Source organism: Molossus molossus, unplaced genomic scaffold, assembly GCF_014108415.1.
Source record: "Molossus molossus isolate mMolMol1 unplaced genomic scaffold, mMolMol1.p scaffold_m16_p_13, whole genome shotgun sequence".
NCBI classification, from domain to species: Eukaryota; Metazoa; Chordata; class Mammalia; order Chiroptera; family Molossidae; genus Molossus; species Molossus molossus.
Genome location: NW_023425348.1, coordinates 4,681,944 through 4,694,712, shown reverse-complemented (window position 1 = coordinate 4,694,712; position 12,769 = coordinate 4,681,944). Strand labels below are relative to the sequence as shown.

General features: G+C 39.9%; 1 protein-coding gene across 2 annotated transcripts in view; it reads left to right on the top strand.

Moving 5' to 3' along the window:
• DLAT (dihydrolipoamide S-acetyltransferase) overlaps positions 1–12,769 on the top strand; it is a 36,857-nt gene that overhangs the window by 455 nt on the left and 23,633 nt on the right. For both annotated transcript variants that reach the window (XM_036257852.1, XM_036257851.1), the window contains exons 2-7: positions 289–390; positions 919–1,043; positions 1,206–1,356; positions 4,256–4,382; positions 7,522–7,709; positions 8,874–9,027. In XM_036257852.1, coding sequence (XP_036113745.1) covers positions 289–390; positions 919–1,043; positions 1,206–1,356; positions 4,256–4,382; positions 7,522–7,709; positions 8,874–9,027 — 847 coding nt within the window. The remainder of the gene's footprint in view (positions 1–288; positions 391–918; positions 1,044–1,205; positions 1,357–4,255; positions 4,383–7,521; positions 7,710–8,873; positions 9,028–12,769) is intronic.

Below are 12,769 nucleotides of genomic sequence, written 5' to 3'. Positions count from 1 at the left end.
CCTTCCAGTACCCAGCTTTGCTGTGACTCGCGCTCCCACCACCCGATCTGCCCCGTTGAAAGAAGAGCTCCAAACCTGGGGCTCTGGATGTGTGCTCAGGTGCTGCTCTGTCAGACCGACAGGACTGGGGAGCAGGAAGTTTGTCGTTGGAGAGATTCTGGTGGCAGGAACTCCCATGATTTCTCCATATCCCCAACTCTTTGCATTAAATTAAATTGAATGGTATGAAACTAAACGAGAGCTAAGTAGCTCTTTTAAAATTTAGCGTTTCTCCTTTGTCTCCCCCAGGTTCCATTGCCCTCTCTTTCCCCCACAATGCAAGCAGGCACCATAGCCCGTTGGGAGAAAAAGGAAGGGGAAAAAATCAATGAGGGTGAACTAATTGCAGAGGTAAGCTGTTTTAAAATATGCAGATAAGTTAGAAGAGACTGACTGGGCATCAACTTTCTTGGTGGGTAGTTATTCCTTCTGCTTAAGAAACTTAGATGTTTATTACAACTTGATATTAGAGAAGCTTGGTACATAAGTTGTCAGCAGCTAGCCAAACTGAATTAAAAAAAATTTTTTTTTTCTTTATTGATTTTTTGAGAGAGAGAGGAAAAGAGGGAAAAACAGATAGAAACATCCATGAGAGAGAACATCAACTGGCCGTCTCCTGCATGCCCCCACTGGGGTTTGGGCCCACAACCTGGGCATGTGCCCTGTCCAGGAATCAAACTGGCGACCTCTTGGTACGTGGATCGACGCTCAGCCACTGAGCCACACCGGCCCAGCCAAACTGAATTTTTAGCTAAGATTTAAAAAGATAATTCTGTCTTTTAAATCTCTGATAGAGGCTGTATCTTCACATGAGCTATATAATTCCAAGCACAAGCTACTAATCTTCATACTTGGCAGCACAAGCTTTTGTGTTAATAGGTTGAAACTGATAAAGCCACTGTTGGATTTGAAAGCATGGAGGAGTGTTACATGGCAAAAATACTTGTTGCTGAAGGCACCAGAGATGTTCCCGTTGGATCGATCATCTGTATTACAGTGGAAAAGTGAGTAGTACCCTGGTAATTTTTTTGAATTTAAGCAATTAGTGGAGTATTTTAAACCCAGAATTGAGAAATTAGGAGTTAAAGGCTCCTAAGACCTCTTCTGCAGGAGATAAATCTGCTTTATAATCCCCCTTATACTTATACATTCTTTCTCTTCCTTAGACCTGAGGATGTTGAGGCCTTTAAAAATTATACATTGGACTCGGCAGCACCCACCCCACAAGCAGCCCCAGCACCAACCCCTGCTGCCACTTCTTCGCCACCTACACCTTCTGCTCAGGCTCCTGGTAGCTCATATCCCACTCACATGCAGGTGAGGCTCAGCCTCTGGGTGTTTACTCCAGAAAGTTTATTGTTTATTCATTAGTTTTCATAGATGGCTATCACACTTTCTGGAAACTGGCTTTAAATATGGCTACCTCTTGTCATTTGAAAGTAAATAGAAATTTAAACATGCAGATTGATAACTTGTATTCCTAGTTGTTATTTCCAGGTCTCTTAATTTGGACAGTTACTTTAACCTTTCTCACCCACAATGTAGTAGCAGGATACTGCTTGGCATTTCTCATTCAAGGCATTATGTTAGCTTTAGAGGTTGATTTGTACTTATAGCTGTCTGCTCCCTATATAAATAGTTTTTAGTAGGCCTCAAGTGCTGTCTATTGAATGAAAGTCCTCAATTGATATTTTCTTTTGACGTGTGGTGTCCTATTGTCTAAGAGTGGGTGAAGTAGTTGAGTAGTAGTATTAAATGAGAAGACTGACAATAAAGAATAAGTATAGACCCTGGCCGGTTTGGCTCAGCAGTTGGAGCATTGGCCTGCGGAACAGAGTCCTGGGTTCGGTTCCCGCTAGGGGCATGTACAAAAAAAAAAAAAAAGTATAGATTAGACATACATAATAGTATTGCAACAAAGCTGAAGGCAACAATCACAGTTGATTCTCTTAACTAAATCAGCTTCTAAGAAACTATATCAGTTTATTAGATATTAGGGAAATCCCCTATATATTTGTTTCAAATAGTGGAAATGGGTAAAAAAAACCTGTCCTTTTTCTAAAGGATTAAGACTAGAACTTATACTTCACTTAGTTTTTTTGGAGAAATTTCTGTATAGGAATCTTCTTCTTTTTTTTTTTTTTTTTTTTTTGACATAATGTTCTACTCCATGATCTATTAACAGTCACTCATGATGAAGTTTTGCCTGGTATTCAGTTCACACAATTATTTCATCTTGTTCAGTAAATTCTGTCTCACTACATAAGTCTTATTCATTTCTCTCCATTTTATGCCTGTGGCTTTGTATGCAAGTGTTAGGGTTATTGTCTTAATTATCCTTTAAGATACTGTATAGATTATCGGCGCCACTAATTTTTCTTAGTGAAAGTTTTTTATTATTAAAATTATTGGGGTAACATTGATTAATAACATTAAATAAATTTCAGGTATACAACCTTATACTACAACACCTGTACTCTATTATGTGCTCACCATCTGAAGTCCATTCTCGTCTGTCACCTTGTATTTGACCCCTTTTACCCTCTTCATCCTCCCCCCACCCCGCTTCCCCTCTGGTAACCGCCATTCTGTTGTATCTGTGAGTTTATTTTTGTTGGTTGCTTTTTGTTTTATATCCCACATATGAGTGAAATCATAGAGTTCTTGTCCTTTTCTTTCTTTTTTTAATCCTCACTCAAGGACATTTTTTCTTTTTTTTTTTGTTCAGATAGAGTAGGAGGGAGAGAGAGGAAGAGAGAGAGAAACATCGATGCGAAAGGGACACATTGAGTGGTTGCCACCCGCACAGCCCAACCAGGGCTGGGGACAAACTGCAGCCAAGGTACACGCCCTTAGCGGGAACCAAACTCGGGTCTCTCAGGACCGTAGGCCAATGCTCTAACTGCTGAGCCAAACCGGCCAGGGCCCAAGGATGTTTTTACCATTGATTTTTAGAGAGTGGAAGAGAGAGAGAGAGAGAGAGAGAGAGAGAGAAAGAAACATGGATGTGAGAGAGACACATTGATGGATTGCCTCCTGCATGCCCCCTCAACTGGGGTGTGGGATCAAACCTGCAACCCTTTAGTGCTCGAGATGATGCTCTATCCACTGAGCCACACTTGCCAGAGCAGTATCACATCTGTGTCCTAACTTCACTACTGATAAGAAGTAGATGAAGATGACAAATTCTAAATCAAGAAAAACATAAAAAATTTTTTTCCTAGTTAGAATGCTAAGTTTTGTTTTACTTTTACTTTTTCTCCTACCTTCCTGAGACTTCAATTGAAATGATATGTCCTCTGAGCATAATGCTATTTTCAGTTAGTCATGAAGGATTAAAAAGACAGCAAACAAAACCCATAATCAAGTAAGCATCTAAATTCAGTAGACACACAAGCCATATAAATAGGAAAGCATTTTTTAATTTAGATCAGCCAATCTGGTGTTTAGATTTTATTGGGGTAGAAGTGAATATTGTAAAGAACAGATTTGTTTTAATCCTCACCCAAGGATATGTTTTGTTTTTATTGATGTTGAGAGAGAGAGGAAGGGGGAGAGAGAGACATCAGTGTGAGAGAGAAACATCAATCGGTTGCCTCCCATACACGTCCCAACTGGGGATTAAACCCACAGTCTAGGTGTGTGCCCTGACTGGGAGTCAAACCTCAATTTTTTGGTGTATAGGACGATGCTCCAACTAACTGAGCCATCTGGCCAGGGCAAGAACTGTTCTTAATATTAGTTATTTTTATCTTGGAAAGATATTCTGAGAAGTTTGGGAGAAATGCAGTTCCCTCTGAGTGAAAAGATAATGCTGATACAGAATATAGCAAAATTTTAATAGAATAGTCTGGACCAAGATCATTCTGTGAAAATGAAATATTGTACATTAATGTAAATGTTTAAAAAGTTGAAAAGAGGCTCTTTGCTTAGATACTAAGGAGTTAATTTTGACTGTTAGAAATCTTTCCCATCTGCTCATTACTTTTCACTTTGAAGGGTGGATCAGAGTATCACTGATATGATAAAGCTTGAGGTTTGGAGGATAATTTAACTGGTGCAACACTGTTGAGCACTAAGCTTTTGCTGTTATGGGGGTGTCAGGCAGATGGGAGTTTGGATTGACATAGTCACTCTCAATATAAAACTAAGCTTGCCTGAATTCCATTGTGTTAAAGGCTTTCCATTATTAAGTGATAATTGTTTGTTTCTACAGGTAGTTCTTCCTGCCCTCTCTCCCACCATGACCATGGGCACAGTTCAGAGATGGGAAAAAAAAGTGGGTGAGAAGCTAAGTGAAGGAGACTTACTGGCAGAGATAGAGACTGACAAGGCCACTATAGGTAAGATTTCAGCTCTTAATGGTTGAGACACTGAGTTTTCCAATGAGGGAAGAGGATTGCCATCCTATCCTATAATCAGTGAGTGATGACATGAAACATTTTGATTTTTGGGATTCATTTTCTGGAACAGGATATTTCATAACAAAAGTATGCATAGTCAGATTTGTCAGTTTCATACTACACTTTCTTTGATTGAGGGATATGTCAACTTAGAGATTCTTTTTTAGGCCACAGTTTGCTTATTGTGTTACTGAGAAGCTATGTCAGAACTGCATTCCCTAAAGTAGGCAAGGGTAAAAAAAGAGGAAATAAGAGAAAATAACTTCCAAGGCAGGAAATACCAAAGAATATAAGGTGGCTTTGAGGGAAGACTGAAACCAGGATTTAGATTGTTTTGATAGTTTGAGAGTGACTGATATAATTGTATATATACCTGTTCAGATGTTATATTTCCATATATTTTTCTATTCATTTTTATGCTCAGAGCAAATCCCACATGGATAATCCTATATTTGTGATTATATTTATAGATAAATATATTTCTTTTTTATCCAGACTCCAAAGATGCAATCCTCTGCGGCGATTGTTTTTAGACTGTGTTCTGAAATTATGAAATCATTGATTTCAAACCCCATGATTCCTTGATGGCATCTTGGGGCAAAGGAGGACTTAATGAGCAGGACTCTACTGTGCCCTGTTCCCCTCCTTCACTTCTACCAAGGCAATTCATTCCTCTTTATTTTTTTTGCATATTGTGCTTATCTCCCTATAGATTTATTAGAAGAAAGGATTCTGTTTGTTAAAATGAGAGAAACAGACAAAAAAACCTTAGTAACAATAGATCTGCTTTGCAGACCAGTATCTGCTTTGGATGCTAATGTTGCTGTAGAGGCTGGTATTCTAGAAACTTTAATCGCTAGAGACATATTACCTAGGTCAATTCTTTAAACTCTATTGTGGCCTCGGAGTCCTTTCTTTTCTTTTTCTTTTTAGATATGTTTTCATTGATTTTCTTTTTTTTTTTTTTAAAGAGAGGAAGGGAGAGGGTAGGGGCGAGGGAGAGAGTACGTGAACATCAATACCTCCCCTAACCTGCAACCTGAACATGTGCCATGACCTTTCAGTGCATGGGATGATGCTCAATCAACTAAGCTACACCTGCTAGGGTTCCTTTCTTTTCTTTTTAAAAATATCTGTTATTGGATATTATTTCTTAACTGGGAAATGGAGGAATTTATCAAAAATGTATTAATCAGCAAGAGGCACAACGCCAAGGAAAGCCTAGGTCTAGCCTTGGCCTGTTTGGCTCAGCAGTTAGAGCGTCGGCCTGTGGACCAAAGAGTCCAGGGTTCGGTTCCCGCTAAGGGCACTACCTCAGTTGCAGTTTGTCCCCGGCCCGGTTGGGGTCGTGTGGGTGGCAACCAGATGATGTGTCTCTCTCATATTGATGCTTCTCTTTCTCTTCCTCCCTCTCTCCCTCCCCCTCTACATGAAGATAGATGCAAAAATGTCCTCAGGTGAGGATTAAAAAAAAAAAGAAAGCCAAGGTCTAGAGGGCAACAGTTGTTTTCTGCAGTGGCTTTAGTTTTTACTTTGCAACCCTTCGTGTTTGGGTTCCTTTTAAGAAAAGCAGCAGCTGAATAAAATGTAAGTTGCCTCCCTGGCCAGTGTGGCTCAGTAGTTGAGCATCAGCCCATGCCCCAAGAGGACGCCGGTTCGATTCCCAGTCAGGGCATATGCCCAGGTTGTGGACCAAATCCCCAGTGGGGGGCATGCAGGAGGTGGCCAGTCGATGTTCTCTCTCATCAATGTTTCTCTCTCTCTAAAAATCAATAAAGAAAAAATATTAAAAAAAAAAAAAAGTAAGTTGCCAACAACGTAGAAGTTCTAGTAAGACTGTATTTTTCTTTTATTTATTTTTTATTTTTGTTGATTGATTTTAGAGAGAGAAAGAGAGCAGTTGATTTGCTGTTCCACTTATTTATGGATTCATTCGTTGATTCTTTTTTCTTTTTATCCTCACCTGAGGACATTTTCGCATTTTTCTTCAGATAGAATGGGAGGGAGAGGAAGGAAGAGAGAGAGAAACATTGACGTGAGAGAGACACATCGAGTGGCTGCCACCCGCATGACCCCAACTGGGGCCAGGGAGAAACTGCAACCGAGGTACATGCCCTTAGTGGGAACCGAACCCGGGATTTTCCGGTCTGTGGGTCAATGCTCTGACCGCTGAGCCAAACCGGCCAGGGCCATTGGTTGATTCTTATGTGTGCCCTGACCAGTAATCAAACCTGCAATCTCTCTCCCACCACCATCTCCCCTATTGGGACAACCAGGACCATACTATATTTCTTTATATTGAAATATTTGATGTAATAACAAACATAACCTATTTGGAAAACCCCAAAGATGCTCTTAGTAGGCATGTAGTCTAATCGCACATCAAGCCTAGTTGCTCCCTTTATATTACATCCGTGTGGTTCTGATCTGTACCAGTACAACTAATGCCGTCTTAGAGTCTTGTGGGTCTGCCTAGGGGCAGCCCTTGGAGATGTTTTTAGGAAACTGTTTAGAGCTAACTACTGTCTGTAATCGCTCATAGTTTTATTTAATAGATATTTATTTAGTGTTTACTTTGTACCAAGTACTGTTTCTAAGTACTTGAAAAATATGAATTCATTTAATTTTCATGAATAACATCCTGTGAAGGTAGGTACTATTATTATCCTCGTTTTGTAGGTAAAGAAGCTGAGACACAAAAGTTAAATAGTCTGAAGGAGAAGAACCTTTTACTTAAAATTGTGCTTTGAGCCCTGGCCAGTTTGGCTCAGTGGTTAGAGCGTCGGCCTGCGGTCCAGAGAGACCCAGGTTCAGTACCTGCTAAGGGCATGTACTTTGGTTGCAGTTTGTCCCCGGCCCTGGCTGGGTCGTGCGGGAGGCATCCACTCAATTTGTCTCTCTCACATCGATGTTCCTCTCTCTTCCTCCTACTGTATCTGAACAAAGAATGGAAAAATGTCCTCGGGTGAGGATAAAAAAAATAAATAAATAACAAATAAAATAAAATATTATTGTGCTTTGAATTTGGAGGGATACTAGAATCCTTTAAGTTCCATAATAGTTTTTCTTTCTGTTTAAGGTTTTGAAGTACAAGAAGAAGGTTATTTGGCAAAAATCTTGGTCCCAGAAGGCACAAGAGATGTCCCTCTAGGAACACCACTCTGTATCATTGTAGAAAAGGAGGCAGATATACCAGCATTTGCTGACTATAGGCCAACCGGAGTACCTGATTTAAAACCACAAGCACCACCACCTACCCCTCCCCCGGTAGGTATGCTTCCAGAGTTGAAGGAACACTTACTTATTCCTTTCTAAATTTAGATGATACTCTAGATTCCTTTTAGCTCTAAAATTCAATGAATGAGGAGGGAGATAGTCAGTGAATGTTGATGGAGACCTACAGGGGGTATGGCACTGCACCATTCACCTAATGGTCACTAATTTGATCCTTGTAGCTTTCCTTTTTTCCCTGCTGTCTTGAGTCGCACTAAGAACAAAGCTGAGGTGACATATTCCTTTTCTGCTTTAGATGTTGATATGCATATGGAAGATAATGCTTTGTTCTCTGTTTTCTATAGAATTTGTTATGTAATCTTTGTCACTGTCAACTCTCTTGGTGTTCACATATTATAGTGGGTCAGGCTTATATTTATAATACATTGGAACCTTAACTTGTTTTGCATAAAATTTAGTCTAACATTATACTCTATATACTCTGTGCTGTTTACCTGTGACATGAGCTTGTATGAACTCCAAGTATTGTTAACACTATCACAAGGCATCTGAAGATGCCAGGATCAGGATGGTGTACACTAGGTACACATTTCTTTCAGAGAAAATTTGATTTCTGACTGCTATACATTTGTGGGGAGCTGGCAAGTAGTAGTTTTGGTTTATTTCTTAAGGTACTTTCAACATGGAACCTTCCAGCATAATTTTTTATTTTGAAGTTTAAGTAAAAATGAAAACCAAGTTGGTGATATGAGAGAATGGAAATAAAGAAGCTGCAAGAGAATAAAGTGAAGAAAGGTATAAGAATATATACAATGCCCTGGCCAGTTTCACTCAGTGGTTGGAGCATCGCCCTGCAGACCAGAGAGTCCCTGGTTTGGTTCCCACTAGGGGCATGTACCAAAAAAAAAAAGGAATACACACACACACACACACACACACACACACACACACACACGTCAGCGGTATTAAATTCCATGCCTCTGTGTTGTGGAATAAGATAACTTGACTTTGTTCTGTCTTTGACATAAAGTATTGCTATTATTCATATGTCAGTTAAGTAGGGAAACTGCATTGTGATCTTTGGAAATAAGATTAAAGTTATTCAAATAAAATAGCTTTGACTTAAAATGTAAACTATTAATCTTTCAGACCAATCTTTGCAGTGGTGAATTGACAATTCGTAACTTTTTTAAAAAGGTGACCCCTGTTCCTCCAACTCCCCAACCTGTAACCCCTGCACCATCAGCCATCCGCCCAGCTACTCCTGCTGGACCAAAGGGGAGGTTGTTTGTTAGCCCTCTTGCAAAGAAATTGGCAGCAGAGAAGGGGATTGACCTTACACAAGTAAAAGGTAAGTCTGTTTCCGTGGAATGGAGTTGTAAAGCTAAAATTTGGTTTCTTCCTTAAGACCAGCAAATACATCTATATGTAGTTGTCTTATTGGAATGGTGGGGAGAAGAATGAGGAAGGGAAACATCTCCTTTGTTGCCACCACAGATTTGGGAAACTTAATTGTGCTTTATTTAGCCTAAGATCTACCTACAAAATTTAGATAGCTTTTTTCATTAAGTATTCATGGGAACTGCTTAATTTTTGGTAAAAAATAAAATGAGCTCGTTTAGCAAAAGTGGGTTATAGGACTTGATTATATAAGAAGAAGAAATCTCTGTTAGTGCTAGGCTGACTGAATATAGCAATACACAAACACAATATGACGTTTGGGTGATTAGAAATGACATAAAATGTTTAAAAAGTTATATAAAACTGAAGTGTTTAGCTCCCAGAGGGCAAAGGAAAATGTTTTATTCTCTTTCTCCCCAAACAAAAAGTATAGTTTAATGATAAGAGCAGGGGGAGTCTTAAATCACACTATCTAGGGTTTGATTTTCAGAGAGAGTGGAAGGGAGGGAGGGAGGTAGGGAGAGAGAGAAACATCAGTTGGTTGCCTTCTGAACACCCCAACCAGGGCCAGGGATCAAACCTGCAACCCAGGTATTACCCTTGACTGGGAATCAAAGCCGAGACACTTCATTCTGCAGGCCAATGCTCTAACTGCTGAGCCAAACTGGCCAGGGCTGTATATGTCTTTATATGAATTACTTAATCCATCTGTTTTTACATCTGTAAAACAGATAATAGTGTGTATTAAAATAGGTGAAGTGCTTAGAACAGTATTTAGAATATATATTCTCTAAGTACTCAAAACACATTTGTTCATATTTTTTTTATTGCCTGGCATTTAAATATATGTTTTTAAACTAAATAAGCTAAACTTTAAGGTAATTTAAGGTTCTTATTGGAAAAGGGGGGGGATTACTATTTCTGGAACCTGGTTTGATGGCTGGTATTATGTGCTAGTCATTTAATATCACATTTAATTTATGTAACACTTTTTCAAGTAAGAATTATCATTCCCTGTTTTTTTGGATAAGAAAATAGACTCTTAAGGGAACTCCCTTTCTGTTAGGTAATAAAGTTACAATTTGAATCTAGATTTGTTTAATTCTGAAGCCTATATTCTTCCCACTATTCTGCGCTGCCTTCTGTTTTGATGTTCTACCTTCCTTTATTACTCGAGAAAATAATGGTTATTTTCCCAGTTGTCTAACTATGGGCACTCTGTGGTGGTTATCATGTTTGCATTCTATTGTTTTGTGGTTGGAAGACAGGCCAATCTCTAAAGATACAAGAATAAAATGTATATTTTTTGGACCTCAGAGGATTCTTATAATATTGGAAGACCTGTTTTTTCATCTTAATGTATGTAACTAGTATATTGTCATTCTTTTTTCATATATATATATATATAGAGAGAGAGAGAGAGAGAGAGATTGATTTCAGAGAGAGGAAAGGAGAGGGAGAGAAAGATAGAAACATCTATTGGCTGCCTCCTGCATGCCCCCTACTGGGGATTGAGCCCACAGCCTGGGCCTGGGCCCTGACTAGGAATCGAACCGGGGACCTCCTGGTGCATAGGTTGATACTCCATCTCTTGAGCCACACCGCCAGGGCTATATTGCCATTCTTTTTTGTGTCTGTGTGTGTGGTACGTGCCCCTAGCAGGAACCGAACCCGGGACTCTCTGGTCCGCAGGGCGATGCTCAACCGCTGAGCCAAACTGGCCAGGGCTATATTGCCATTCTTTATGTGTGATTAGAATCAGGGACAACATTGTAAATTGGAATAAATTTTAAGGGGAGGAGGGACTGGGCTAATAATTATATCTGAAGAATTTAGACAAGTAAAGAAGGATTGTTTGTTAGGTATTTAGCAACACTGGCCCCCTTACTAAAGATATAAGTGGAAACATCCCAATATTCTTTTTTTTTTTTTTTTTTTTTATCCTCGAGGACATTTTTCCATTTTTTTGTTCAGCTAGAGTGGGAGGGAGAGAGAGGAAGAGAGAGAGAGACAGAAACATCGACGTGAAAGGGACACATTGAGTGGTTGCCACCCGCACGACCAACCAGGGCCGGGGACAAACTGCAATCGAGGTACATGCCCTTAGCGGGAACCGAATACGGGTCTCTCTGTACCACAGGCTGACCCTCCATTCGCTGAGCCAAACCGGCCAGGGCCCAATATTCTTAATAGTCCAGTTAAAGTTAAGTGGTTCATTTATTATTATTAAAACAAATATTTATTGAGTGTTGTCTCTGTGCATCCAACATTTGCTCATAAGACAGATAAGATTTCAGTTTCAGATGGTTATATTACCAACAATAAAGAATTACATGAACAGAAAGGGAGTATAGCATAGTAGTTAAGAGTGTGGATTCTGGAGCTGGAATGCTTGGGTTTGAGCCCCATCTCTGCCGTATACTAGCTGTATGACCTTTTGTGTTTTAGTTTCTTCATTTGTATATGAAAATAATACCTTATAGGTTGTGAGGATTAAATAAGTTAATAAACAGAGTATCTGCACATAGAAAGCATGTGGGGGTATTAGCTATAACAATATTATTATTATTATCCTCATCCGAGGACATTTTTTTTCCCATTTATCTTGAGATAGAGAGGGAGAGGGAGAGGGAAGAGAGAGAGAGAGAAACATTGATGTGAGAGAGACACATCGAGTGGTTGCCACCCACTTGACCCCAACTGGGGCTAGGGACAAACTGCAACCAAGGTCCGTGCCCTTAGTGGGAACCGAACCCGAGCCTCTCTGGTCCACGGGCTGACGCTCTAATCACTGAGCCAAACTGGTCAGGGCAACAACGTTATTATTAAATAAGATGATTTAAATGCTAACAAAGAAAGAAAGCAGATGATATGCTAGTGAGTGACAGGGTCAGTATGTGTGCAGTTGTAACTGCTTTCAGACACGTGGTTAGGGAAGATCGTTCTGATAAGGTGGTATTTGCTCTGACTTGGAAGATGAGGAGTCAACTATGAGCCAACTATTTGAAAATTGGAGAAGAAGCATTTTGGGCAGAGAGATCTGTATTATACAGTCTTAAAGTGGAAAAGAGATTGGCATATTTGAGAAAAGGGTCTAGTGGTAGGAGGTGAGGTTGGAAGAAACGGGAGAGCACATAACGGACTTTATAGGTTATGGTAGAATTTGAATTTTAAGTACAGTAGGAAGTCCATGAAAGATTTAAACAAATGACTTTTTATTGTATTTGTTTTGAGAGAGAGAGGGGAAGAAAGAGAGAGAGAGAAATATCGATGTGAAATAGAAACATCGATCTGCTGCCTTCTGCACACCCCCTACTGGAGATAGAGCCCGAAACCTGGGCATGGGCCCTGACTGGGAATCGAACCAGGACCTCTCAGTCCATGGGACGATGCTCAATCCACTCACTGATCCACACCAGCCAGGCACAACTGACATTTTTAAAGGATCATTTTGGCTGCTTTTTGAAAATGGATTAAATGGAAGCCAAGAAACCTGTTAAGATGTCATTTTTTATCTGATAATGGTGGTGAGAATAGAAATGGAAAGAAATGGACAGCTTCAAGATAACATTTTTTTAGCCTCACCGGTGTGGCTCAGTGGATTGATTGTCATCCCATGGACTGAGATGTCCTGGTTCTATTCCCGGTCAGGGCACATACCTGGGTTGTGGGCTCTCGATCCCCAGTGGGGG